Source organism: Miniopterus schreibersii (genome assembly GCF_964146895.1).
Source record: "Miniopterus schreibersii genome assembly, chromosome: 20".
In the NCBI taxonomy this organism is placed as follows: Eukaryota; Metazoa; Chordata; class Mammalia; order Chiroptera; family Miniopteridae; genus Miniopterus; species Miniopterus schreibersii.
The window spans coordinates 23,973,668-23,999,836 of NC_138122.1; the positions used below are offsets into that span (position 1 = coordinate 23,973,668).

The 26,169-nt window shown below is 58.6% G+C and overlaps 1 protein-coding gene across 3 annotated transcripts; it reads left to right on the top strand.

The window, feature by feature from the left end:
* The first annotated feature begins 4,889 nt into the window (after positions 1 to 4,889).
* Positions 4,890 to 25,954, top strand: RASAL1 (RAS protein activator like 1). 3 transcript variants are annotated; one of them, XM_081123222.1, is made up of 22 exons: positions 4,901 to 5,268; positions 9,043 to 9,099; positions 11,218 to 11,331; positions 11,466 to 11,527; positions 12,675 to 12,804; positions 13,424 to 13,480; positions 14,830 to 14,911; positions 14,997 to 15,128; positions 15,682 to 15,770; positions 16,306 to 16,423; positions 16,582 to 16,735; positions 17,064 to 17,128; positions 17,432 to 17,541; positions 18,508 to 18,700; positions 19,946 to 20,083; positions 20,622 to 20,766; positions 21,849 to 22,021; positions 23,056 to 23,193; positions 23,283 to 23,418; positions 24,096 to 24,216; positions 25,028 to 25,101; positions 25,357 to 25,914. In XM_081123222.1, exons 1-22 carry the CDS (start codon positions 5,204 to 5,206, stop codon positions 25,494 to 25,496), a joined length of 2,493 nt encoding a protein of 830 aa, XP_080979348.1. In that variant the 5' UTR covers positions 4,901 to 5,203; the 3' UTR covers positions 25,497 to 25,914. The 3 variants fall into 3 exon arrangements, with proteins under 3 accessions (XP_080979349.1, XP_080979348.1, XP_080979350.1); XM_081123223.1 differs by lacking the exon at positions 13,424 to 13,480 and having other exon boundaries at positions 4,890 to 5,268; positions 25,357 to 25,954; XM_081123224.1 differs by lacking the exon at positions 13,424 to 13,480 and having other exon boundaries at positions 4,903 to 5,268; positions 16,582 to 16,717.
* The last annotated feature ends 215 nt before the right edge of the window (positions 25,955 to 26,169 follow it).

The following is a 26,169-nucleotide window of genomic DNA, read 5'->3' on the forward strand; positions in this document are numbered from 1 at the left end:
CCTGGGGGATGGGTGGGGAAGGGCTGCTGAATGACAAGAGGACACAGCTTCTCAGGGAGCCTTGCCCTTGGCCCCAAATCCACAAGCTCTGGAAATATCCACTCTCCCCACCCCCGCCCCTAAGTCTCAGGCTTGGGTGGCTTCCCCCTTCCTGCTTCTCCATTCCAAGGCACCCGTGTGTGCAGGGGGGGGGGGGGAACTGTGGGGGAGAGGGCTGAGGAAGGCGGAAGCGGGGTACGGACTGACAGGCACCCTGTCTTCAGGCCGTGGGAGGAGGGGATTTACCGCCCCGCTTCCTGGGCAGCCAGCCTGCCGGAGGGGGTTTCACCGCTGCCTCCTGCCCCACGTGGCTCCCTGCCTCCATTCGTGCCCGGCGATCACAAACGGGGCTTTGTGTCCCCAAGACAAAGAACACACTTCTTGCCCCAACCTGGACCAGGGCTTGCCTGCCTTGCTCCGACCTTGACCTGGCGTTACTTCCCAGGAGGGGAAACTGATGAGGTCCAGAGAGGGACAAGTCTGTGGAGCCAGAGGGGTGTCTGCCTTCTGGTCTGGGGGGGAAGATGGAGAGGGAGGTGGCAGGTTGGTAATGGTCACGCTGCCATCTTAGGCACCGTGGGGAGAAAGGAAGGGGGAAAACGCCGTGACTCCTATCATCTATCCCAGATTCCAGCCTTTGAGGGGAACTGAGTCGCAGCTAGCTCCGCAGAGGGTGTGCTGAAGCTCTCCCATGTGCCAAGCAGTGTGGGAGGCGCGGCATGAATCAGACACTGGCCCTGACATTTAGGAGATAAGACAAGCGTGTAAATCACCACGAAAACAAGGGGACAAGAGACCAAGGTCACAGAGCGGTACCAGTGGGCGGGGGTTTCGGGGCGAACCTCGCTGCCTCCCCAGCCGCCACCCGGGGCCTCCCAGAGGCTGGGGGCCAGGCCACAAAACATCTGCGGTGCCTTCAGAAACCAGATGGAGCCAAATTATTTTTTTATTATAAAAGAAGTACAAACCATGATGCCAGAGAAAGCCCTCCCGCTCTCCCCCCCACGCCTGCTGTCTTCGCATCGCCCCCCCCCCCCCCCCCCCCCGCTGAGTGGATTCTTCTCGGGACATTACTCGCCTGTTTCCTCACGTGGCTGGGAGCGCCTAAGAGCAGGGCTGTCCTATGCCGCACTGGGTCCCCACTGTCTAGAACACAGTGGGTGCTCAGAACATAATGTTGAATAAAAAAGGATACCTTATATATAAATATACTTATGGCATCAGGATCAGGGTGTATATATGGTTGTACAGACTGTGTTTTCCCCACTACTTAAATGGGATTTTTACATTTTTTGGTATTTTCCCTGTCAATAGTCTTTGAGAACATCATTTTAAACAGCTATTACATTGTCTTTACTTTATTTCACCCCACCCCTCCTGGTCTTTATTCAGTTGTATCCATATGACATAAACAAGGAAATAGGTGGGAAAAGGCAGTGTGGGAGAAGTTGTGGGGATCTGAGTAAAATCTTAAGGGTGTTGCATTCAGGAGTGGTGTCTGAAGGGCCATGTGGCCAGGAAACTTTGTGACCAGTGGTGTGCCGTTAAACTAAGTCTCCAGAAAATAAAATAAAATAAAAAAATAAAAAAATATATATGGCATTTGCCAATTTCCATGGTGTAAATTCTCCTACCATGGTTGATTTTTAGTTCCCAACATAGCATTGCTGAACCTGGAGTTGGGAGGTAGGGGCACAGTCAGCTCTCATGGGCCAACAGGAGCGACTTCAGCTCGACCCTGCCTGATCCTTGCTCTGGGATCAGAATCCTTTCTACTCCATGCCTGTGAGCTCTCCCAGGGCCCCAGGCCCAGCATCTCACGAAGGGGAGGGCTCAGCCCTGGGCAGTGGGGCCCATCGGGGCAGCAGGAACACTATCTTGGGATCTCTCTATCAGATTTCTCAGCCGGATGCAAACTCCCAGATTCCCCCAGCTCAGCAATCTGGAGCTGCACTGGCCACTGAAGTGTGGCTGCCCCATCCATCCCTGGAATTCAGGGCTGGGCCTGGTGCTCTGCCCCAGCCGCAGCGCTCCATCACCAAGTGGGGCTCAGTGTCAGGCACAGAGGTGGGTTCGGGACATCACACAATGGCCATAACACTTACTGAGCACTTGCTGTATGCCAGGCTGTGTTAAACATATGACACTCCATCACACCCTCACACCCACCCTATGAGGTGGGCGCTACTAGTATTAGCCCCAGGTTACAGATGAGGAAACTGAGACACCACGAGGATAACTCACTTGTTTAAGAACATCCAGCTCTTAAGTGTAGGTGCCAGGATTCAGTCCTAGGCTGGCTGGATGCTAAAACCTCTGCTCTTAAATCCCAAGCTCAGCACTGCCTCCTGCTTAAGGCTTTATGAAGTGCCTGCTGTATGCATGGCATGGTGCTAGACTATGTAGGGAGTTGGCAGTGATCCTGAGTTTGTCTTTAAGGATCTGAGCAGAAGAGAAATGGGAAGAGGTTAACCGTTTCTTGAGCACCTACTGTGAGCCAGGGATGATGCCTTCCACTGGCACCTTAATTAATTCTCACAACAGTCCCACGAGAAAGGTGAGATCCTTCCCACATGACGGCCCAGGCCTGGGTGCTCATGAGCCCGCCCTCTGCTCTCCTAGCTGGGTGGCCTCTAGCAAGTCACATGCCTTCTCTGGCCACCTTTCCCCCTTTGGTCCCTTGACAGAGGCTGTTCTAGGAGACCTCAAACCCTCTGCCGGTTTTGGGTCAAAGCTTGTCACAATAACAGGAAGTGGCCAGGCCATTTGGAAAGGTTGGGGACTCTGGCCACAGCCCCAGGGGAATTGTAGGGACAGGCACCAAATATTGGACAGGTGACAGAGCTGGCTCCCTAGAGGCTTGGCTGCCGCAGTCCGTAACCTTTGTAACCACCCCGCCCCGGGATCTGGGGAGGGGGGCCTGGGAATGTCACTTCCTGCTCAGCTCTGGAAGGCACGCTGATATGGCCCGTGGTAGTTTGGCTGGCATCCCAGGTGGCCCCAGAGCTAGTTCCCTCAGGTTCCATCAGCACTCCCCAGGGGCTGGAGAGCCTATCTGAGGTCTCTGGCAGATCTCGAAAGAAAAAGGTCCGGCCAAAAGTTTCCACTTAGGTTGCAGGAGGAGGGCCAGGGCACCTGTCTTGAAGTAGTGCTCACAGAGCAAGTGCCATCTCCCACTGGTGAGGATCTGGGGTGACTACTAATGATTATGGGGGTGCTTTAACTACTCCCTTGGGGCTACCACTGTTCTGAATTCAACCCTGAATCACCCCTCATTTCCACCTGAAGGATGTTGCAATACTTCTAAGGCTTGGGGCCAGCTCTGCTAGACCCATTTCCCTGATGGGGTAACTGAGGTCCAGACTTTGGAAATCGGAGGACTCACCAGACAGTGGCCAACTGGGGAGAGAATTCCAGGGTTCTGAACCCTTCATGTGATTGGCTGGGTGCTGGGCGGGAGGTCAAGGGGGGAGATTGGGAGGCAGATCACTGGGCTACTTCTGTGGCTGTGCAGCCCTCCCAGTCCGGTCTGGGCGTTGGCTCCCACACTCATTCAGCAGGGGACTTCCCATTGGTGCTCAGCCCTGGGCTGACCGAGTGACTCAGGCCGGGCACCAGCCCTTCTAAGAGCTCTTAGGCAGGTAAACAACGAACTCACGGGAAGAAATAGTGTGTGTAAGTACCTGCCCGGGGACAGGCCCTTCCGGTCATATTATCTCCCTGAAAAGTTGTAAAATGCACAAACCCCGAGCTGCAGGAGCAGAGAAAAGGGGAAGAAAACCTCTATCTGGGTGGGAGGGTATCCTGGAAGACTTCCCAGGAGAGGTGACATCTGAGCTATGCCTTGAAGGACAATAAATAATATCGGACACCTTTTGAAGCTTCCCACGTGCCAGTCACTGTTCTGAGACCAGGATCTGCTTCTCCCCCAATTCTCTCCAAACCCCATGAGTGGACACTAGGATCCCTCAGAACACAGGAGAAAACCAAACCAAGGCACAGAGACGTTGACTCGCCCAAGACCACACAGCGACCAAGTGGCGGGGCTCAGGATTCAAATCCAGAAAGACAAACCACTTACTGACCGAGACCTGCCCGAAGTTATCCAATCCCTCTGCCCCTCGGTTTCTTTAGCCAGGAAATGGGAGGAATGGGACAGCACTGCCGCGCACAGGGTTGCTGTGAAGGCAGGAGACGAGATAAACTCGGAAATCGCTTAGAACAGTGCCTGGCACACAGGTAAGTGTTCAAACATCGTAAACGACTTTTATCATCGCTGTAGCGGCTGCTCCCCTCCCCCTTCGGCGGCGGCTTCCTCCCCCGCAGTGCCAGCCTGTGACGTGGGTGCCGCCGCTCGCACAGTCTGGGTGTTTTTGGAAACTAAGAGATGGAAAGGGGGGTTCGCGGCCCCTCCCTCCGCTCGGCCCGGACCCCCAGGGAATGCGCGGCGCTCTCTCTAGCGACACCTCCCGGCGGCCGGGGATACTGCTCCCGGCCAGGGCCAGGGGGTGGGACGGAGGGAGCGGCGCCGGGACGGCAGGCGCGGGAGGGCCACGGAGATGCGAGCGCGCTGGAGGGAGGGCAGGCGGGGGACACACCGCGTTTTCTGAGCCCAATGCCAACTCACCAGGAACCACCGGCCACGCCCATCGCGGCCGCGGGCCGCTCCCTACCTGGCAGCCGCGGCCTCGGCGCGCCCAGGTTTCCGCGGCCGGTGCGCGCTGCTGCGCTTTGCCGCGGTGCCAGCAGAGAGCGCGCGAGGGGGCCCGGGGACCGGCGGGGGCCCCGGCGGGAGGCGGGATTGGGGGGAGGGCTCTGGGCCGCCCCCTTCCGCCCTCCGCCCGCCCCGCCCGCCCACCGGGAGCTCCAGACGGGGAGGCAAAAGCCGGCGGTGCTCCCTGCACGCTTTGCCCGTTCCGCGCGCGGCTCCTACCTGTAGAGTCCGGGGGAGGGTGGGTGTCGCCCCCTCCGCGGACGCCGATCCTTCGAAAACCTCCCGCCCAGCTAGCTACCTGCAATCCGGACAGGTGGCGCTGGGACCCCGGGACAGGGCTCCAGGCTTGCAGCTGGTGACATGTAGACCCCTTTCTCTGCCCACCTCCCCTCGCGGTCCAGCCTCGGCACCTGGGCGCCCTCCTGTCCGGAAAGTTTGGGGTTGGGCGCCATGGCCAAGATCAGCTCCCTGAATGTCCGCGTGGTGGAGGGCCGGGCGCTGCCCGCCAAGGACGTGTGAGTACTCCCGGGGCGAGTCTGGAGTGAGGGGCGAACCAGGCGTGGGATGGGGGGGTCGCCCGTTCCGCCCGCCAGAGAGGGTCGGTGAAATGGGCGGGGGTTTCCTGGCTAAGGCCCGGTACTGGGGCAGATGCACCTTCGCGGGGCAAGAGGCCCCATGCCCAGCGCTGTCCGGGGGGGGGGGGGGGAGGCCCTGCCACCCCCTCGGAAGGGGGGATGACTTTGTTCCTGGGATGTATTAAAGGGGGTCTTCCAGAGCTTCAGCCCTCGAGATTGGAGGTTCGGATTCTGTCGGGGCTGGGGGGGGGCATGGGGAGGTGACTCCATGAATCCAGGCAGGTGTGGGAGGTAGGGTTTCTCCTGGTTTGGGTGGGCTTCTGTCAACAAAGGCTGGGGATCCAGGTGGCCCCCGCATTCCTCTGTGTGCATCTGGGATTTAGGTTTGCAGAGAGTCACCAGATGGCCAGCCATCCAGCCTTGGGGGAAACTGGGGTGCTCTTGACCCGGAGCCCTGTGCTCCCCAGCCAGTAGCTCTCAGACCAGTGTGGGCCTTCCCTGGATGCTGAGTGGCTTGGAGAGCTAACTCCCCTCTGCAGCCCCTCCCCAGCCAGGTGTGATGGGGCTGGAGAACCCTCAGGCCCCCTTAGTACCAGTCCTTGGCTGTGCCCCCCCCCCTCCCGCTGAGTCAGCAGTTGCCAAATCAGCAGAATGGTGTGGGGGGGTCCCCCTCCTGCTTGGCCTGGAGCCCAGAAGGGGCTCTGAGGGTGTCAGCACCTGGGATAGGCAGGGCTCCTTGGCAGGACATGGGCTGTTTGACCTTGAACCTGGTTCTTTCTGGGTCTCAGTCTCCCATCTGCGCAATGGGAGCTCTGACAGGGTCTCCGAGCCCCGAGCAGCTGTGAGGGCGTGGAGCCTGTTAGGATTTACCCCGTGGCCAAGGTGAGCAGGAACTGCATTCTGAGCCATTGCGAAAGTCCAGGCTTGGGCCCAGCTCTGCCCTAAGTCCCCCAGCTGTGGGTCCCCAGCAAGGAGCATCCTGCCTTTGATTTCATGACCTGCCCCCTCCCCAACACTGCAGCTGTGTCAAGGGGGAGCCGCTTAGAGCATCCCCCATCTTCATCGGCTACCCCAGATAAACACACCCCTGCAATCGATGGAGGCAGAGAGCTTGCTGTGCAAATTTGGCATCTGGGCAAGCCCCCTGCCTCCCTCCTTCTGAGATGTTCTCCCCCAGCCTTCCTTCTGCCTTCCCTGGGGAGGGAGTTGAGGGGAGCTGAGTCGTGCCTGGTTCCCATGCCATCCCTCCTCCCCATGTTCCTGGGCGAAGGTGAGCTCTGGGGTGGGCCATGCCCCAGAGCAAGGGTAGGTAGTCACCAAACCCTAGCTGGGAATCCAGCCACCCTGCCTCAGTTTCTCTAGCTGTTGGCTCCCTTCTTCAGAGGGGCTCTCCTCAGAGCACGCTGGGATCTCCCCGCCTGTGGGGAGTCTTAGCTAGGGTGTGTCTCTCCCCCCTCTCCTAAGGAGAAGGGTCTGGATTCTTCCCAAAGCCTCACCAGATTTTAGGGGGTTGGACCTGGCATAAGAGGAAGACAGTGAATAACTTTAGAGTTACTATTATCGTTAATAACAGAGGCATGTCACCGAGGGCTGACTACAGGCCAGGTCCTGTGCTTGACACTTCCTATGGTCCTATCAGCATTTCCATTTTACAAATGGGGAAACTGAGGCCCAGAGAGGCAAAGTCACTTGCCTGAGGTCGCACAGGGATTGGAAGTCTGACTACTCCCATGCACACACCAGGTCAGACAGGCAACGGCCACAGGGCCTGCTTTCCCACGCTTGCGGTGGGGCAGGGGCCGTGGGAGAGGCCAGGCTCTGGAGAGATCAGAGGTCTGGAGGGCAGCCTCCTCCCGCCACCGGTGCCCCTACCTGATGGGAGCCTGATAAGGCCCTCGTGCGTCAGAGCCCTGCAGCTGACGTGGGAGGGTGGCTCCCAGGAGGGGCTGGGGTCAGGCGGGGTCCACAGGAGGGGGCTCGTCTCCCAGCCCTTTGCTGGTGGGATCCCAGCCCACGGCTGCAGTTGGGGAAACTGAGGAATGGGAGCCTGCCTTCAAGAAGCTCAGGGATAGAGAACCCACAGAAAGAAATGAGATGTAGGGGGTCACCCAGCCACAGGTATCTGGGGGTAGGTGGAGCCAGGTGGGGAAACTGAAGCTCCTGGGGTTACTCAGCCCAGTGGGCCAGAATGGGAAACTGAGGCCCAGGGCACTACACGGAAGGGGGATCAGAGGTGAGAACCCAGAGAGGAACTCAGACACAGGCCACTGCCCAGTGTGAGGTGTTCAGGGATGGGGACCAGATGGGGAAATGAAGGACTAGAGGACCCAGCAAGGGGAGCTAAGGGAAGGACTCCAGGGAGGAAACTGAGGCACAGGGAGGGTTCAGCCAGCAGACAAGCCTCAGGTTGGAGCCAGCTCCCGGTGTCAGTGTCCCTGTTCCTTGGAATCCCTGAGGCATTTGTGGATCAGTGACAAGCTGAACTGACGGGTGGCAGAGAGAGGGAGGGTGGGGCTGTTTGGGGAAGGGGTCATGAACTGGGCTGGAGGTGGCCTTGGTTAAGAGCATGTGCACTGAGCCCTATAGACCTGGGTTTGGATCCTGACTCTGTCGAGTTGGGGTGGGGAAGGGGAGCTCCCCCAGGGAGCTCACAGCTCAGACTTTACGGGGATCCGGGAGACAGACTCTTAACGCAGAGAGAAACAAGGGAACAGGATGCTATCCAGTGCTCAGAGGCACCGGAGACCATTTTTACCCTGGTCACTGGGAGTCACTGAGGCGAGGGTGAAGTTTGAATGACAGGATGGAGCCAGCCATGACAAGATCAGGCACAGAGTGTCTTCAGCAGATGGAACAGCAGGTGCAAAGGCCCTGAGGCTGCACTGAGCTTGGTGGGAGACAGGAGGCCTGTATGATGGGCTGAGGAGAGGAGATGGGATGGGCCGTGCAGCCAGGTAACTCTTATCATGAGGCGGGGATGCAGCTGGCTTTGGTTTGCTGATGGCTCATGGCTACTGAAGGGGATGGGGCACATCTGTCCTGTTGGTTGGGTTTTGAGGTCTGGGTGCCTGGTCTGTGCCTGCAGGGAGAGTCTGCTGAGGTCCTTCCCCACCAAAGGCTGAGCAATGTGCGCCCCCTGCCCAGGAAAATCCCACTGAAATGAAAAACTGGAGGGGCAAGGTTATCCCAGAGGGTGGCGTGAGGCGCCCGAGGGGAGAGTTCTGGGGGGAGCCTGTGGTGTCTCCCACCACGTATTGTCTCTTTAAGCTTCTCCATCTGCCCTAGGAGGTGTGTGTTGATGTTATGCCTGGTTTATGGAGCAGAGGAACTGAGGGCCACAGAGGGGAGGGGACTTGCCCAGGTCCACAGCCAGCAGGTGGGGAAGCCAGGTGTGACGCCGGCCCAGCACCCACTCGTCACCTCTGCTTTGGGCTCCCTGGGGCTGGGACTCTGAGCTCTCTCGCTTTGAGCCTCAATGTCCTATTTTTGTGGGTGGACACCCAGGGAGCCCATGTGTGGTGGGCTGAGGTCGCAGTGGGTGAGCCGTGCAGCCAGGCCTTGTTCTGCCTTGAAGCTGGGCTTTCTGTGTGACCCTGAGCAAGTGCCCTGCCCTCTCTGGGCCTCGGATGTGCCTCTCTGTATAATGAAGGTGGATTGGGGTCCCCACCTATGACTGCTCTCTCACCCCCCTCCCCGAACCTCCCCCTTGCGCAGGTCTGGGAGCAGCGACCCCTACTGCATCATCAAGGTGGATGACGAAGTAGTAGCCAGGTGAGGAGCTGGAGGGGTGGCCTGGGCGAGGAGGGCAGGGCCGGGGACGGGGGAAGGGCACCTTCTAGGCCTGCGGAGTCCAGATACCAGTTCACGGGGAAAAGAGGAGCTGGGGGAGGGTGGTACTTACCCCAAGGGTGGATTTGCAGGCCTGATGGTGGGTACTTTGCGCCCCGGCCTCAGGACTGGACAGCTGGGGCCACCAGCTCCTGTCTCTATCTGGCCCCACTGGCCTGCACCTTCCCCCTGGACTTGACGATGTCCCCGCTGGCTCCCTGGGGCTGACTCGGCAGCTGCCAGGCTGTGTCTCTCATGGTGGCCTCCCCAGGGGCGGGCATCTCACGCTTGGCTGGGCTGGCTGGTTCCCGGCCTGTTTGCTGGGTGCTGCGGGCACCAGGGTGCGTGTGCGCGTGCGCCCAGCTGGGCCTGCTCGTGAGTGTTCGTGGGGGTGTTGGAGGGCTGGTGTCCAGATATGCGTGTCCCTGTGGGTGTGCAGGCTCACAGGGTCACTGTGCATCGGTGTGTGGTCTGTGTGCATGTGTGTGCGCACACATGGGCTGCCCCGTACACACGTGTGCACTGTTGCCAGCTTATTTGGGTATCCAGGCGCCAATGTCAACGCATGTGAGGATGTGAGGGTGTTTAGTGTGTGAGTGAGTCTGGGCAGGGGGACATCGCGCTGGGTCGTGCTTGGTTCCCACCCCGCAGGCGGATCAAGGGACAGCTCTCAGCCCCGAAGGCCTGAGGGGTGTGGGTGGGCGGATGGCTGAGGCCTCGGTTCCTATGGAGACAGCAGGATTCAGGATGCTGCCGGCGCGGGTTCCGGTCCAGATGGGCTGGGAGCTGGGGGCAGGGAGCCCACATGGGGGAAGGTCAGCCGACAGCACCCCGGCTGACCCCCCATCGTCCTCTCTGTGCTCATGACGCCCCCTTCCCTGCAAACCCGCAGACTGATTTTCTGTGTTACCTCAGGCTGCTGTCTCCCCCTCTCTGGGCTCTGAGGAGAGTCCCACCTCAGGGGCTGGGGAGCCTGAGGGACTTCCAGCTGGGAAAAGGCCAGGGGAGGAGGGGGGGGGGCTTGGGAAAAAGGGACCATCTGATGGTGGGGCCCTGGGCTGGAGGGCAGAGCGTGCGCGTGTGTGCAATGTGTGCACGCCCACACGCTTTGTTGGGGAAGTGTGATAGGAAGGAAGATGGGAGTGGCTCGTGTGCGAAGCAAATTTTGCAGCCGTACATTTGGGTGCGTCTGCCCTGAGCATGCAGGTTCTTCGTTTCCTGGTGGGTAAAGGGAAGTGCGTCTGCAGGGGTGTCGGGTGAAGGTGCGCTACGTCCGTGTCTGTCTCTGAGCTTGTCTCGGGCCCTAACCCTCCTGTGGTTCCCCCCTGCTCTGGCTGCTGCTCACTTAATGCTCTTCTGGCCCCTCACACGCTCCCTTTCCCAGCCAGCACCTTTCTGTTCCTCAAAATCACCAAGCTCGCTCCTGCCTCAGGACCTTGGCACATGCTCCTCCAGCCATGTGGATGCTTGTCCTCACCCTCTCTCCCCACTTTGCCTGACTAGCTCTGCAGGAAGCCCTTCCTGACCCCTCCTGTCCCCACTCCCAGACCCAACCAGATACCACTGAGCCAACCACGGTCACAGGACTTCTTTCACTGTGTCATAGGAACTCAGGAGAGAGCACCCGCCTTCTGCGGGTGGGGGTGCTCTGTGGGATCATGGGCTTGGCATCTCTTCCTCTGATCCCCCATCACCTGCATGGCTTGGTACCCAGTTGGGGTGCTTATGAAGCGAATGAATGAATGAATGGACGGATGGAACCGTGCATGTTAGTTACTGGGTGTTTGTGTGATCCTGTGTATCTGATGTGTATAGCTGTATGTACGTGAGTGTGTCTGTGGGTCTCTGTGTGTGTCTACATGTGTCGGTGTGTAGAAACACATAGATGTGTATTTCTAGAAATTTCTGAGGCTGCTTATGTGTATCTGTGTAGGTGTCTCTGGCTTCCTTATTGTATCTGTGAGTGTCGCTGTTTCCGTATCTGTGTGTGTGTATGTGTGTGTGTCTGGGTGCAGCTTGTGCAGCCCAACTACCCCCAGCCCCCTGTACCCCCCTTTGCAGGACAGCAACTGTGTGGCGGAGCCTGCGCCCTTTCTGGGGGGAGGAGTACACGGTGCACCTGCCCCTGGACTTCCACCGCCTGGCCTTCTATGTGCTCGACGAGGATGCTGTTGGGTCCGTATGCTGGGGGCCCCGGCCCCTCATCGGGGGGGCGGGCACCCCACAGGCCCCGCCCGTGATGTCTGCCCCGTACTCCACGGTTGGGGCCGGGGACCTTGACCTGGCCCTTCCCCTGCCCCTTCCCACAGGCATGACGACATCATCGGCAAGATCTCACTGAGCAGGGAGGCGATTGCAGCGGATCCCCGAGGTGGGCGAGGGGTGTGGGTCCTCAACCAGGCAGAGGGAGGAGGGGTGGCCATGCCCAGGGTGGGCATTGGCAAGGGCATAGCAAGTGCTATGGGAAACACAGAGCCCTCAGTGGAAAATTATTTCCGTTTTTGTTTTCAAATGGGACAGAAACGGGGGTGGAGGTGTGGGGAATACCACTGGAAGGACAGTGGGTGAGGAGAAGCAGGCAGTGTAGTCAAAGAGGGCGTCCTGGAGGAGGGGGAATGAGTTGGTTCTTAAAGAGCGACTTCGCTTTGGCAAAGAGGCTAAGGATTCTCATGCAGGGTGAAGTGTGGGCCAGGCCAGAAGGAGTCTTTTGTGGGGGTTGGCTGGAGAAGGCCCTAGGTGCCAGACCAGGGTCTGGGCTTTTTTCTGGAGGTACTGGGGATCCATTGATAGTTCTTGAGCAAGACAGTGAATGGACTGGAGCCACGTGATAGGGGGATGGACTGACACGCGAGATTAGACACGTTTTCAGATCTCTGTGCTGCTCTGTGGACACTGGACCACAGTGGGACAGCAGTAGATCTGGGAAATCAATTTGGCGCCTGCGCAATAACCCAGGGAGAGCAAGCTGACGGCATCCTGGGCTTGGGGGCGGGAGCGCAAATAGAGAGAGCGAAGCGGAACTTCCGCTTCTAGCAGCAAGGGGGCACCGCGTCTTCAGAAGGGCCCTCCTGCTACATCACAGTGAGACCCTGAATGAGATGGGATTCCTAATACATTGTTGGACTTGCTGTAGAGAAGAGACACTCCCCAGTATTCTCCTCCCATCCCCCCGTCGTCAGCAAAACCTAACAGGGAGTGGTGAGCAACAGCAAGGGAATGAGGAAGGAGTTCCCCGAAAATAAATGTCAGCATCAAATCCGCAGTCAACAGGCTAAATCTTGAGCTCGGGCCAAGGCAGATGGCACTGACCCTGAGACTTCCCCATTGGACCGAGACCGAGACCCTTAAAGGGGCTCAGAACCAGCAAGCACCGCTCCTCTCCAGGGGTGAGCATCCTCATGCTGGCTTTCCCACAGAATGAGGTCAAACAAACATGAATTCACAATCAAAAATCACCACACACACCATGCCTAGTACATGGTAGGTGCTTGACACATGTTAGCGCCTGTGCCCTCCAGGAATTGACAGCTGGATTAACCTGAGCCGTGTGGACCCGGATGCGGAGGTGCAAGGTGAGATCTACCTGGCCGTGCAGATGCTGGAGGATGCGCGGGGCCGCTGTCTTCGCTGCCACGTGCTCAAGGCCAGGTATGGTCATGGTGTGGCGTGTAGGCAGTCATCTGAGAATGAGCAGGAATCCCCTCGTTGCCGCCAGCTGCCTTGGCCTGTGGGATCTCCTCACTTCTGAAGCACTTCTGTGCTCATAACCAGGATCCCATGTAGGCAAACAGTTCAAGCTCACTGGATTGCAACTTCCTGGGGTCAAAATACAAACAAAAACCTTGTTGGGTCCCCAGCGGCCAGCAACCAAAGGCCAGACACTCTGGATGGCCAGACAGATGAGTGTGGAAGCATATTAATCAAATTGTAAGCAGTAGATACCCAATTCATATAGATTTAAGCAGATTGTCTCATATGAATGATGTAGCTTCAGGCATGGCTGGATCCAGGTGCTCAAATGGTGACATTAGGAATCCATAGATACAGATTCCTCAGCTGTCTTTTGTGTTAGTTTTATTGCAAGTCTCTCCCCTGGTTGGGGCAAAGATGGCCCAGCAACCTCAGCTGCCATCCTAATGACTTGGCAGTTCCAAAAGAACTTCTATCTCTTACCACTTCCAACCGATGTTTTGGGAATAGTTCTTACTGACTCTGTCTGGGGCACATGCCTGTCTCTGAGTCGATTACACTGATTCTGATTTGTCAGGTCTGAGTCACAAGCCAGTTCCTGGAGTGGAGGGAGGGACCAGCCCACCGAAGGCAGGTGGGTTGGGAGTGAGGGAGGGGAGGTCTTGTCCCTAAGAAACATCAGGAGAATGTAAGACCAGCAAAACCCACAGTGACCCTCCAGGGGCACCAGCTCACGGGATATCCATCTTTCCTCCTGCCTGTTTATCACTGTGTAACCCCCTTTCTCTCTCTCTCTGAGCTCCCCTATCATTCTGCTTCCTTAAATACTTTCCCCCTTCCCCCCCTCATCTCCCATCTTGTCTTTCTGCCTTTTTTTCACACCTTACTCCCCCAACCTTCACTTGTAGGCCAATTCTTGCTGAGGTTGGGGAGGATCTCAATTTCTAGCTTGCTGTGTGACTTTAAAGTCCTTTCTTGCCCTCTCTGTGCCTCTCCCACCACCTCCAGATTCCTGCCCCCAGCTGGGCATCCCTGCCTGGAGTCTGGATGAAGGAGTACCAGGGGGGCAGGGGACAGGAGAAAGGACTCAGCATGGGACAGGGCCTCCTCCCCAGCCACAAGGCAGTGCAGGATCCTTGCAACAGGAAAGGGACCGATTGCTGTCGCTTAGCAACTGGGCTGGCTCCTAGGAAACCAAAGAAGGCTTTGGATGCTGATCTGTGCTGGGAGAGGAGCAGCAGGAGGAAGGAAGCAGCCCCTGGGGGGGGTCCCTAGATTTGGGGGACCTCAGGAAGGAGGAGTGAGGGAGACTGACTGGGGCGAGACTTTAGGGTTGTCATGACAACCAGAGGCAGGGGTCTCTGCCTCATGCCTTTTCTTGGGTCCTAGGCAGGGTGTGGGTATGAGTGTTTGTTGAGTGAATGACAGAGCTGAGCCCTTGCCACCTGCCAGCTGCTATGCCAAGCCCCTCACGAACATCATCTCACTTACCCTTGGCCCGTGAGGTTGGTCTGGTATTACTCCCTGTTCCAGATGAGGAAACCGAAGCTCAGGGAGGTGAAGTGAGCATTCCCAGGGTCACCCAGTCAACAAACAGCAGAGTCAGGCTTTGAATCCCGGCTTCTGGTCTCCCATCCAGGGGCTCCAAACACACTGAGGCTCCCTTCCCCCTCCCCACTACACCATCACCTGCTGGGCTTTGAGATTCAGAGCTTGATCTTTCTGTGCCTCAGTTTCCTCACCTGGAAAATAGGGGCATTACTAGTGCCTCCCCATAGGGCGGTGTCAGTCAGTAGGACGACACGGGGTTTGGACGGGCATGGTGACCGGTGCTCCCCCTGGGTCCCTACAATGGAGCAGTTCATTACCTTGGAAATCAGTGGCATTTGAATGGTCTACCCTGAACCCCTTTTCCAAGGTCCAGCTTGGGTCTTGGTCCTTGAGGGTCCTGTGTTCCCCATTCCCATCCTCATCTGTCCCCAGGGACCTGGCCCCCCGAGACATCTCCGGCACATCTGACCCATTCGCACGTGTGTTTTGGGGCAGCCAGAGCTTGGAGACGTCGGTGAGTGGTGGAGGGTAGCTGGAGAGGAGTGGGGTGTCGGGTGGTGGGGTCCCTGTCAGCTCTCTCTTCCCCTCTCCTCCCCCAGACCATCAAGAAGACTCGCTTCCCACACTGGGATGAGGTGCTGGAGCTACGGGAAATGCCAGGCGCCCCATCCCCGCTGCGGGTGGAGCTCTGGGACTGGGATATGGTGGGCAAGAACGACTTCTTGGGCATGGTGAGCACCGCCCCACCACTCTCCACGGCTCCCCACTGCCCACAGGAAGGAAAGGGAGGTGGGCTGGGTATGCGGGGGTTCAGAAGGATAGATGTGAAGGCTGCCTCACCAGGTCCAGGGGGATGGAGTCCTATTGCCCCATTGTACAGTTGGGGAGACCGGGGCTCTCAAAGGTGGTGGGGCAGGGCTTGGGGCCTTCTGGGCTGTCTTTAGCCTTGTGATAGATGCAACTGTGTCCCTGAATAGAGCTGAAAATATGCCCAGTCTGACATGCTCTCTAGCAGCTGTGTGACCTTGGGCAAGTCACTCCACCTCTCTGAGCCTCAGCTTTCTCAAATAAGTGTCCCTGGAGGCCCTTCGTGCCCTGCAGGACTAATCATTTGGGACTGGGGGAGGGAGTGGCACTGCTGCTGTGTTGATGGGACATGGTGGGGGAGGAAGAGATGGTCCCTGGCAGGCTAGGCCTCCCCTCCTTGGGTGGGCAGTCTGAGCTCTTCTTCCAGTGTTGGATGGGGCTGGGCAGGGCTCGGCTGAGGGCCTGTGCCCCCCACAGGTGGAGTTCCCCCCAAAGGTCCTGCAGCAGAACCCACCCAACGGCTGGTTCCGTCTCCTGCCCTTTCCCAGAGCTGAGGAGGATTCTGGGTAAATGTGGGCCGAGGGAGGAGACTATGTTGGGCACCATCTTCAGCCTGTGGTGGGTCCTCATGGGTGCCCACGTGAGCCTGCAAACTGTCACCATGTCACTCTGTTCACTCATTTAGCAGACGTTTGCGAATGTCTCACGGTTGTGTTGACACATGTCCAAACGAGTCCACCTTGTACCCGTTCCACCTGCGAACCTGCCAGTTCACACTTGATGTGTGATCAGAACCCTCGGTCCTTCCACACCTGCCCACACCCGTTCACACCTGTCCACACCTGTCCACGCTGTCCACTCCTGCGTGCTTGTTCACGCCGGCCACACTGCTCACACTGCCTGCCCTGGCCCATGCCTGTTTGGACCGGTTCACACCTCTTTAGACTTGGCCACGCCTGTTCACACCTGCGCACACCTGCCCCCACTCCCCTCGTTTCGCAAATCGCCATGCTCCTTACCCGCGCTCACACTTGCCCCCCTCGGCTCCCGCGCCCGCCCCTACCCGCTCCCATCCTTACGCCTGTGGTCTGCCCCCGCCAGGGGGCACCTGGGCGCCCTGCGCCTGAAAGTGCGCCTCACCGAGGACCGGGTCCTGCCCTCCCAGTGCTACCGGCCGCTGCTGGAGCTGCTCATGGAGTCCGTGCAGGGGCCGGTGGAGGTGGGTGCGGCGGACAAGCAATGGCGCCAGGGCTGGGGGAAGATCCGGGGGGGATCCGGATCCTGGCCTCCCCCTGCTTCAGGGAAACCCATGCGGGCTCTGCTGCTTTGGAGTCCCAGGGCCCTGGGCCACCTCTCCTGCCTCCTGTCCTTGCCCAGGAAGATGTTTCCAGTCCCCTGGCTCTGCTGGAGGAGTTGACCTCAGGGGACTGCCGCCAGGACCTTGCCACCAAGCTGGTGAAGCTCTTTCTTGGCCAGGGTCTGGCTGGGCCCTTTCTGGACTATCTCACCCGGCGTGAGTTGGCGAGGACCAGTGAGTTGCCCGCATGACCCTGGACCTCACTCCCCAGGGATGAATCTGCAGAGGGTCTCTGGGGAGTGAGGGGGCGCTCGGTGGAAGAGGGGCTCCTGTGTGTGCACGTGTGTGTGGAGGGGTCCAGCCAGCTGATTTTGTTACTCTCGAGCTGTGTGACCTTAGACAGATCGCTTAACCACCCTGGGCCTCTGTACTGTGAATAGAGCTGAGGTTGCAGGTCTCCTGATTCCTGAGGCTGGAAGAATCCTGAGCTCCACCTTGGGTGGGTGGGGTGAGGTGGATCGGACCCCCAAACCCCAGAAAACCCTTCCTTCTGCCCTCCCAGCCGACCCCAACACCCTCTTCCGTTCCAACTCTCTGGCATCCAAGTCAGTGGAACAGTTCATGAAGGTGAGTAGGCAGAGGCCTGGCGGGGCCCAGGGACAGCTTCAAGGGGATCCCTTTCCAGTGCTTTCCTGGACCCCAGAGCTTGGCTGGCTTCAGGTGGCTGTGGGTAGCTGAGCCGGGGTGCTGGTTGTGGGTGCCTGGCCTCTCACCCTGAGTGGCACCCTGGGTAGTGCCCCCGCCCCAGCCCTCGGGCATGCCTTGGCCTCTCTCTGAACCTCTCCCTGCATGGTGCCCCCTGCCCCGAGCTCACGGGCACGCCCCGGCCTCACCCTCAGCCCCGCCCCGTGTGGTGCCCCCCGCCCCCAGCTCGTGGGCATGCCCTACCTGCACGAGGTCCTGAAGCCAGTGATTAACCGGGTCTTCGAAGAGAAGAAGTACATGGAACTGGACCCATGCAAGATGGACCTGGGCCGCAAGTGAGCAGGCTGAGGGGGGACCCTGGCCCAGGCAGCCCCTGTGCCCCTGGAGCTGTCAGGCTGGGCCTGTGCCTTCTTCCGCCTCAAAGTCTCCCTGTGGGCACCTCATCCTCGGGCTGCCATGTGTAGTGGTTCCAGGCAGGACTCGGAAATCTGAGCTCCCTGGGTTCAAACCCCGGCTCTGCCACCGCTGGTGTGCAAGTTCCTTCCCCCTGCAGGGCTGTGAGAATGAACTGAGTTATACACGCACAGCCCAGACTGCAGGCAGAAAAGTGCCACTCCACCGTCCACTCGGCAAAACAATTCTTGAGCACCTACTGTGTGCCAGGCAGGGCTGAACACTGAGTTCACAGCCCAGGACCCATGGACAAACTTCTCTGGGGGGAGACAGATGATAAACTAAAGAAGAAGTTTCTTGCGGACGGTCAATAGAATGGAGGAAAATAAAGCTGGGGAAGGTTGCAGGAAGTGCCAGGAGCAGGGGAGGGGCTTGCCTGTACCATAGGGTGGTGACAGGGACAGCTTCAGAGGAGGGGACATTTAAGCAAACACTTGAAGGAGGCCAGGGAGAAAGTCATGTGCAGGAGTGTTCCAGGCAGGGGGACGAGCAAGTGCAAAGGCCCTGGGGTCGAAGTGTGTGTCTGGCATGTCCATGCTGAAAATGCCTTTTGCTCCAAGGTCTGTGATGGTGTGTGTGTGTGTGGGGGGGGGGCTTTTTGAGGAGGTGACATTTAAGCTGATGTGGGAGCAAGAGTGTCCCAGGCAGAGGGAACAGCACGTACAAAGGCTCCCAGACAAGAACGATCTGCCGGTGTTTAAGCAGCGGCAAGGAGCGGGTGGGAACGGCAGGAGGGGCAGTGGTGGTGGGTGGGAGGCGGGTGCTGTCTGGCCCAGTGGGGGCCGTTGGAGGGTTATAGTGGGCAGGGGCTGGGCTCCGAGCCAGAGCCGCTCCGCTTGCTCCCCCAGGAGGATCTCCTTCAAGGGCACCCCCTCCGAGGAGCACGTGCGGGAGGCCAGCCTGGGGCTGCTGACGGGCTACCTGGGGCCCATCGTGGATGCCATCGTGGACTCCGTGGAGCGCTGCCCGCCTGCCATGCGCCTCGCCTTCAAGCAGCTGCATCGGCGCGTGGAGGAGCGCTTCCCCCAGGCAGAGCACAAGGTGGGCTGGGCACTCCCACTGGGCAGATGGGGAGACTGAGGCCGGGAGGGCAGGAGCTTGTCCAGGGGCCCGTGGAGAGGCCCGGAAACTGGGCTGCATGCCAAAGTACTCTGTGGCCCATCCCTGGAGCCTGGGTTGACAGCTCCTGATTTATGCCACATTGCTCCCCGCTTCCTGTTCACGGATGGGAAAACTGAGGCTCAGAGGGGTAAAGACCTTGGCCAAGGCCTCCAGACTCCCAGCGGGGGTGTCTCCTTTCTCTCCCGTAGTTGGCCTCCCCCCACCCAGGAGTGGCCTCCAAACTGGGACGCCCCACTTTGCTGGGCTCTCACCTGGGCTGCCGGCAGAGGCACTAAGTGGGACACAGCTGTGGCAGGGAGGAGGGGAGGGGAGGCCAGCTCCCCAGACAGGCTGGCCCTTGTGGGTGGAGCCAATATCAGTGACACCCGAGTGTCCCCAGTTCTCAGCCCCCACAGTGGGAAAGGCTTGGGCAGGGAACAGGGACTTTTTCAGGCCCAGTCTGGATGGGGTCAGGGGAACCCAGGGGAGCCCCTCTCTCTGCCTCTCGGACACCCGTTCCTCCTCAGGGAAGGGGAAAGCTAAAATTACCCTTGAACATGGAGGGTGGGGGTGGTGACCTTGGGGGCAGTTCAGGGTTCCAGATGAGCCAAGTGGGGGCAGAGACCCTCCCTCTGGGCAGCTCCAGGTACCCAGCCCCCAGTAGGTCTCACTGTCAACACAGAGGTGGCCCAGGGAGTTGGCACCCACCAGGGAGGGTATTGTCTCGTGTGTGAATCCAGCCTCTAAATAAACACCTGAGCCCACTCTCAGGTTAAATACAGCCGGTGAGCATGAGGGGTGAGAGGGGCATGGCTTGGGCAGAGCCAGGTCACCCAGGATGGAGACACACCCCTTTCCTGAGTCCCCTATGCCTTACCTGCAGGTGGCCAGGCCCGGGACTCACATAGACAGGCACCCCGCTTTACAGTTTATACCAGGCAGAGGCTGGGGCTGGGGGTGCGCACGGGACAGGCTCTGGAGCCAGCCCAGCTGGTTCACTATGAGCATCAGTTTCCTCATCTAGCAAAAGGAGATAAAGCCCCCAGGCCGACCAGGATGGCCTGACCCATCTCCCATTTCGCTTCCTCTTGCACCACCAGTCTCTAGTCCTTGCTGCCTCAGTTTTCCCAGCAGGGAAATGGGTTTTCGGGGGGAGGGGCTCTCACTCGCTGCTCTCCTCGGCAGGATGTGAAGTACCTGGCCATAAGCGGCTTTCTCTTCCTGCGATTCTTTGCCCCTGCCATCCTCACCCCGAAGTTGTTTGACCTCCGGGACCAGCACGCAGATCCCCAGACCGGCCGCTCACTGCTGCTGCTCGCCAAGGTGCCAGTGGTGGGGCCCCATCCTGGGTGCTCTGAGCCGGGGGAAAGCATGGTAGGGACAGGGTGGGGAGGCCAGACTTGCGTAAGACCCAGATGAGACCCAGAGAGACCTGTCTGAAACACCACCAGCAGCCTCTATCCTGAGTGCGAAGGCATTCATTATGCTCTCTCGTTTTCTATTTTGAAACAAAATCCTGACCCTTCCCAGAGGAAAGTGGGAAGTGGGCTAGTAGTCATATACACCTTAGTATAAATTAGACCAGCCTTTGCAAAGTGGCCACATTTTGAGATTCTGATGGGCTCGAGTCCTGGGTAGGAGGCCCTGGGCTCAGGAGGGAATGGAATAATAAGGGCACTGGGGGTGTACGTCTGTCCACAGAGGGGGACAGATATTGCCCAAAGCAGGTGCTGCTAAGAGTTTCCTTTCTTTGAATACTGATTTGGGAGCCAGGATTCTGGGACTCTGTTCTGGGTACACAGAGGGCCTCCCCTCCCCTGCAGTGACCTTGGCCCTGGCATCCCCTCCTTCTTTGCCCCAGGCTGTGCAGAGCATCGGAAACCTGGGCCAGCAGCTGGGCCAGGGCAAGGAGCTGTGGATGGCCCCCCTGCACCCCTTCCTGCTGCAGAGTATCTCCCGTGTGAGAGACTTCCTGGACCAGCTGGTGAATGTGGATGGGGAGGAGGGTGAGTTCCGGTGGCCCTGCCATGTCTGGCTTGTCCCTGCCCTAGGCCATTGGGACCTGCCCTTCCTCCACCTCTCCCCCACCCCTAGCACTGAGACTGTGGACCTGTGTGTCAGCTAGTCAGTCAACTAACACTTCCCGGTGCCTACTCTGCCATTCCAGCCAGTGTAGAGATGTAGGTGGGGATTGTGGCATGGTGTTCATGGAATTGACAAATATCTATGAGGTGCCTACTATGTGATAGGCACTGTTCCACGTGCCTGGGAAACAGCAGTGAACAAGACAGAAGAAACTCCTGCTCTCCTGAAAGTTTCATCCTAGTGGAGACAACAGGCTGTAAATGAGATGAGTTAGCAAATCCTGGCCTTGTAGGCAGTGATAAGTGCAAAGGGGGAAGGGTAAAGGAGGGGAGGGAACGTTGGGGTGGGGGTGGCAGGTCAAACTGTCAGATGGGGTGGCCAGAAGTAGTCTCACTAGAGTGAAATTAAAGCCCCGAAAGAGGACAGGGAGCAAGCCATGAGGATCCTGGGGAAGAGAGTTCCAGGCCGGGAACAGCATGTGCAAAGGCCCTGAGGTGGGGACAGAGAGCAGCAGCGAGGAGGCCTGTAAAGAAGAGTGAATGAGGGGGAGCGAAGGAGAGGTGAGGGGGCCGGATTGTGCCCGGCTCTGTAGGCAGTGGGGAGGATTTGGGCCTTGACTTGGAGTGACATGGAGCCACAGGACAGTTTTAAGCAGAGTTGGGGTTGGGTCCATATCACAGTGTGGGGCCGAGGTCATCAGATAGTTGGGTCCAAGCCCTGGTTGTGACTGGAGGGGTCCCTGTGGTGCTGGGGAGGAGCCTGTGTCTGGCTCCCTGAGAGGGGCTGGATCTGGACTGACCCCAGAGGCATGGCTCCCCCTGCTGGCTGCCTGCGCCACTGCCTGCAGATCCCTCAGGCAGGAGGGGCCATCAGGCCGAGTGGACTCATCCTCCTGGCTCTACGGGAGCAGAGAATCAGCTCATCCATGAGACCCTGGACGTGCTGCCAGGGCAGGTGGAGCCTGAGCAGGAAGGGTTCACTGTCCCCTCTCCCCATTTCCCAGAGGCTGGGGGCCCGGCCAGGGCCCTGGTCCCGCCCTCGGTGACAGTCCGGGAAGGCTACCTGCTGAAGCGCAAGGAGGAGCCCACCAGTCTGGCCACGCGCTTTGCCTTCAAGAAGCGGTACTTCTGGCTCAGTGGGGAGATGCTCTCCTACTCCAAGAGTCCTGAGTGGCAGGTGGGGCTTCAGTCCACAGGGGAGGGGTTCCCAGTGGGGGCCCACTCAGAGAGCGACCTTTTGCACCCAAGGGGACACTGAGGCCCACGATGGGGCAAGGGCTTGCCCAAGGCCCCGTAGTAACTTGGCAAGTTCAAACTCAGGCCAGGCTCTGCTCACAGCCTTGGGTCAATGTGGGCCCAGGCCAGGGACAGGCGTACAACCTACACACACTCATCAGCAAATGTACTTGAGAATATGCACTGGGAGTGGCCCAGACGTACCCACCCAGATGTGGACACACACAAGACAAGGACAATACTTAAGCACCCTGAGCTGTTCCCAGCCAGGTCTCCGCCCACATACCATAGAGACTCCCATCAAACGGGATCTGCTCACCGGAGGTACCTGCCGGGCTGTTAGGCACACACGTCTGGACGTTCGTTCACTCACTCATTCACTCATCAAACACCTATTGAGTGCCTACTACGTACCACACAGCGTTCTGGGCATGGAGATACGGCAGCAAACAAGACGGAAACGCTGTTCTCATGGGGCTGCCATTCGAGTCCAGCACAGACAGAGACACATACTGGTTCTACCCACTCTGTGTACACACCACAAATAATAATAGCAAACAGTGGAGAGGGCGCCAGCGTATTGGCTCTGCTTTGTCAGCAGAGATTCTAGCTCCCTGGGTTCTAATTCTGGCTCCACCAGATGAGTGACCTGGGGGGGGGGGAAGGGGTGTCATTTATCCTCTTGTGCATCAGTTTCCTCATCTGCAAATTGGAGAGAACATTAGGCCCGGCTTCAGAAATGGGAAGCGCTTAGAATCACATTCCAAGTGCCATGGTGACAACGATGGTGGTGGTGGTGGAGGAAACTGATGCCCAGCGAAGTTGTCACTTAGAGAGTGATGAGGCAGGACTCGGGGACTCAGATACACAGGGTGAATGCCCCCATCCCCGGGGATGCCGCGTGACGCGCCCCCCCAGAGGAAAGCTGCCCCTGGGGCCCCGCGCGCCCCGCGCAGCGCCTGTGCTTTCCCGCAGATGCGCTCCTCCATCCCCGTGGCGCACATCCGCGCCGTGGAGCGCGTGGACGAGGGCGCCTTCCAGCTGCCGCACGTGATGCAGGTGGTGACGCAGGACGGCTCCGGGACGCTGCACACCACCTACCTCCAGTGCAAAGTGAGGCACTGCCAGGGTGTGTGTTGGGGGGGGAGGGCGTCCCTTGAGCCCCCCTCAGCCCTCACCGCTCCCTCCCCCTCTCCCCGCAGAACGTGAACGAGCTGAACCAATGGCTGTCGGCCCTGCGCAAGGCCAGCGCCCCCAACCCCGGCAAGCTGGCCACCTGCCACCCGGGCGCCTTCCGGGGCGCGCGCTGGACCTGCTGCCTCCAGGCCGAGCGCTCAGGTGAGGGGGCGGGGCGGACTCAGGCTCCGCCCTCCCCACCTGTCAATCAGCTGGCTGGGCGGGCTGGGCAACGTTGGGCAAGTTACTTAACCTCTCTATGCCTCAGTCTCCCTGAGTGTGAAATGGGGTTGATAACAGTGCCTACCTCCTGGAGTCTTGTGAGAATTAAATGTGAGCACCCACTATGCGCCAGGCAGCTAGTGGTACACAGGCAGGCATGAGACAAGCAGATAACCAGACACTTGTAACACAGCTTCCTAAGTGCCAAGATGAGGCTTTTGAGGCTCCAGAGAATGCTGCTGACCCAGCCCCAGGGGAGGAGATCAAGGAGGGCTTTCTGGAGGAGGTGCTGCTCAGATGTGACCTGAGGAGAGTAGGAGTGGAGCAGCGAGGCTGGACTCAGGGAGGGGTAAAGAAGACTGTCGCAGGCAGAGCCAATGCCAGGAGCAAGGGCCTGGACTGGAGACTGAGGACAGGGGGATTAAAAAGGCTCAGTGTGGCCGGTGCCTAGACTGTGGGAGGAGGCTGGAGGGAAGTGAGGCCGCTGCTCTGCTGGCGAGGGTGGAGGCAGTGGGGTTTGAAGTAGAGGCAGAGGGAGCAGGGCCTGGCGACAGCCTGCTTTGGGGGCTTCTGGAAGGGGAATGGGAGGGGCCATGGATGATGCTATGTCCCCTCAGCTGCTGGTTGTAGCCACACACACTCGGCTGTCACCCTGGGAGACTGGAGTGACCCACTGGATCCTGATGCTGAGGCCCAGATGGTGTATCGGCAGCTGCTCCTGGGGCGGGACCAGCTCAGGTGGGTGCCCCACTCATCCCACTCCATCCCCTATGACCAGCTGCCACTTAGTCATTCCTTCCATGTGCCTCAGCTGAGGTTGGGGCAGGGGAGGGGGCAAGCTCAAGGGAGGGTGGGGAAGCACCCTCGGGCGGGCCCTAGTGCAGAACTGGATCTTAGCATCTTTACTACTTGGGGCTCCAGGGACACGGGCACAGACTGTGGATGTGTCCCTTCCCCTTCCTGGCCTCAGGACCATTGTTATTCAGCGACAGGGATTTGTTCCAACTCATTACAGTGGGTTCTGAAGCTGGCTTGCATGGGTTCAAATCCTGGCCTGGCTACTTACTGGCTGTGTGATCTTGGGCAAGCTGCTCACCTTCTCTGTACCATAGTTTCCTCATTGGGAAACTAGTGTTAGTAATAGTACCTGCCTCATGAGGTGTCCTGAGGATCAAATGAGCTAATACAGGTCAAATGCTGTGTAGGCGCCTGGCCACATAGGTAGCTTTCAATAAATGGTAACTAGTAGGATGCTGTGCAATCTTAGGTAAGTTACTATACCTCTCTGTGTCTCAATGATCATCAGTACAATGGAGCTGATAGTAAGCACCTACCTCAGATAAGTTTTTGCATGATGATTGAATGAGTTAATCCATGTGAAGGGCTGAGAATAGCGTCTGGGACTATACATGTTGGCTGCAATGAGGATGTTGGTGATGCTGATGGGTCAGCACCTGTAATGTCTCCTGCAACCAGCAGAGAATCTCTGGGGCAGAGAGTAAATTGGGAATCAGGGATCAGCCTTGTGTTTCTCCCTCTCAATTTCTAGGATGAAATTCCTGGAGGATTTCAACATGGATACAAGTCCAGAGTCAGACACAGGGGACTCCAGTGCCATGGAAGGTAAGGGTTAAGGAGGTCCCTTTCCTTTGCCCTCTCTGACACTTCCCACAACCTGCCAAGCATACCCCTGTGTCCTTTAAGTCACTCTCCTGTTTCCAGTCCACCAGCAGGCCGGGGCTGTGTGTGTGGGTTCTAGTACCTTTTAGGATTCTCAGGCACAAGGCAAATCTGGAGCCCAAGAGAGCCACCGGGTGTGGGTCGTGGCAGCCTGCTCTGATCTGGCTAAGGCCCTGTGGCCCCCTGTCTCCCTCCCAGGGGCCTGTCCTGATGCCCTGGCCCGGCAGCGAGAAGCAGCGACCCGCCTGCTGGAGGTGCTCGAAGACCTAGATCGAGCCCACGAGGAGTTCCAGTGGCAGGAGGCTGGGAAGGTGGTCTCGGGTCCCCTTGGGCCCTGAGGAAATGCCACAGCCAGCCTGGGAGGAAGACTTAGGAGCTACTGGGCCTGTGTCAGTGTACCCTGTTCCAGGAGTCTCCCTGTGGCTGTCCTATACCGCGTTGATGCTGTGGCTTGGAGCTGCTGGGGATCTCCTAGTCCCATGGGCTTTAAGCCCAAAACCTGGAACATGGAAGAAGGGGACCAGCCTTGCACTGAATCAGTCACCCTCTGGGTTGAGGCAGACTGGAGTGGCTGGGATAAGGAACCTGACTCATTTGGCTCAGCCTGAGGCCTCCGCTTCAATGGAATGGTCTCTACCCACACCAATGAGGCCAGCCTGACCCTGAGCTGCTGGATCCAGCTGTACCTGAATCCCTGATGCCCATGTGGCCTTGTTGCCCCAGACAAGCACTAAACCAGCTCAGCCCTTCCTTGTTTTCATGTCTGCCAATCACTGTAATCTCACTGATTCTCCCGAACCCTGCCCTTGGCTGATGGTCCTAACCTCAAGCTCCCAGAATCAGGTGCCCTCAGAAAGAACAGGCTGGGAGCCCAATGTACAAGACTCAGACAGACCCTTGGAGTCGGGGAGACCTTGGGCCAGGCTCCTTTCCTCTCTTTGATCCTCAGTTTACCCTGGGTAAAACGAGGAGGGAGTGACTTAGATGTGTCGTTTTCCAATTAGGTCCCAG

Excerpts from the sequence above, each read along its gene's own strand:
- RASAL1 (XM_081123222.1), top strand. The coding sequence starts at position 5,204 with ATGGCCAAGATCAGCTCCCTGAATGTCCGCGTGGTGGAGGGCCGGGCG. Across the intron at positions 18,701-19,945 it reads TCCCCCAGGCAGAGCACAAG|GATGTGAAGTACCTGGCCAT; the intron begins GTGGGCTGGGCA and ends TCTCCTCGGCAG. Across the intron at positions 24,217-25,027 it reads CTGGGGCGGGACCAGCTCAG|GATGAAATTCCTGGAGGATT; the intron begins GTGGGTGCCCCA and ends CTCAATTTCTAG.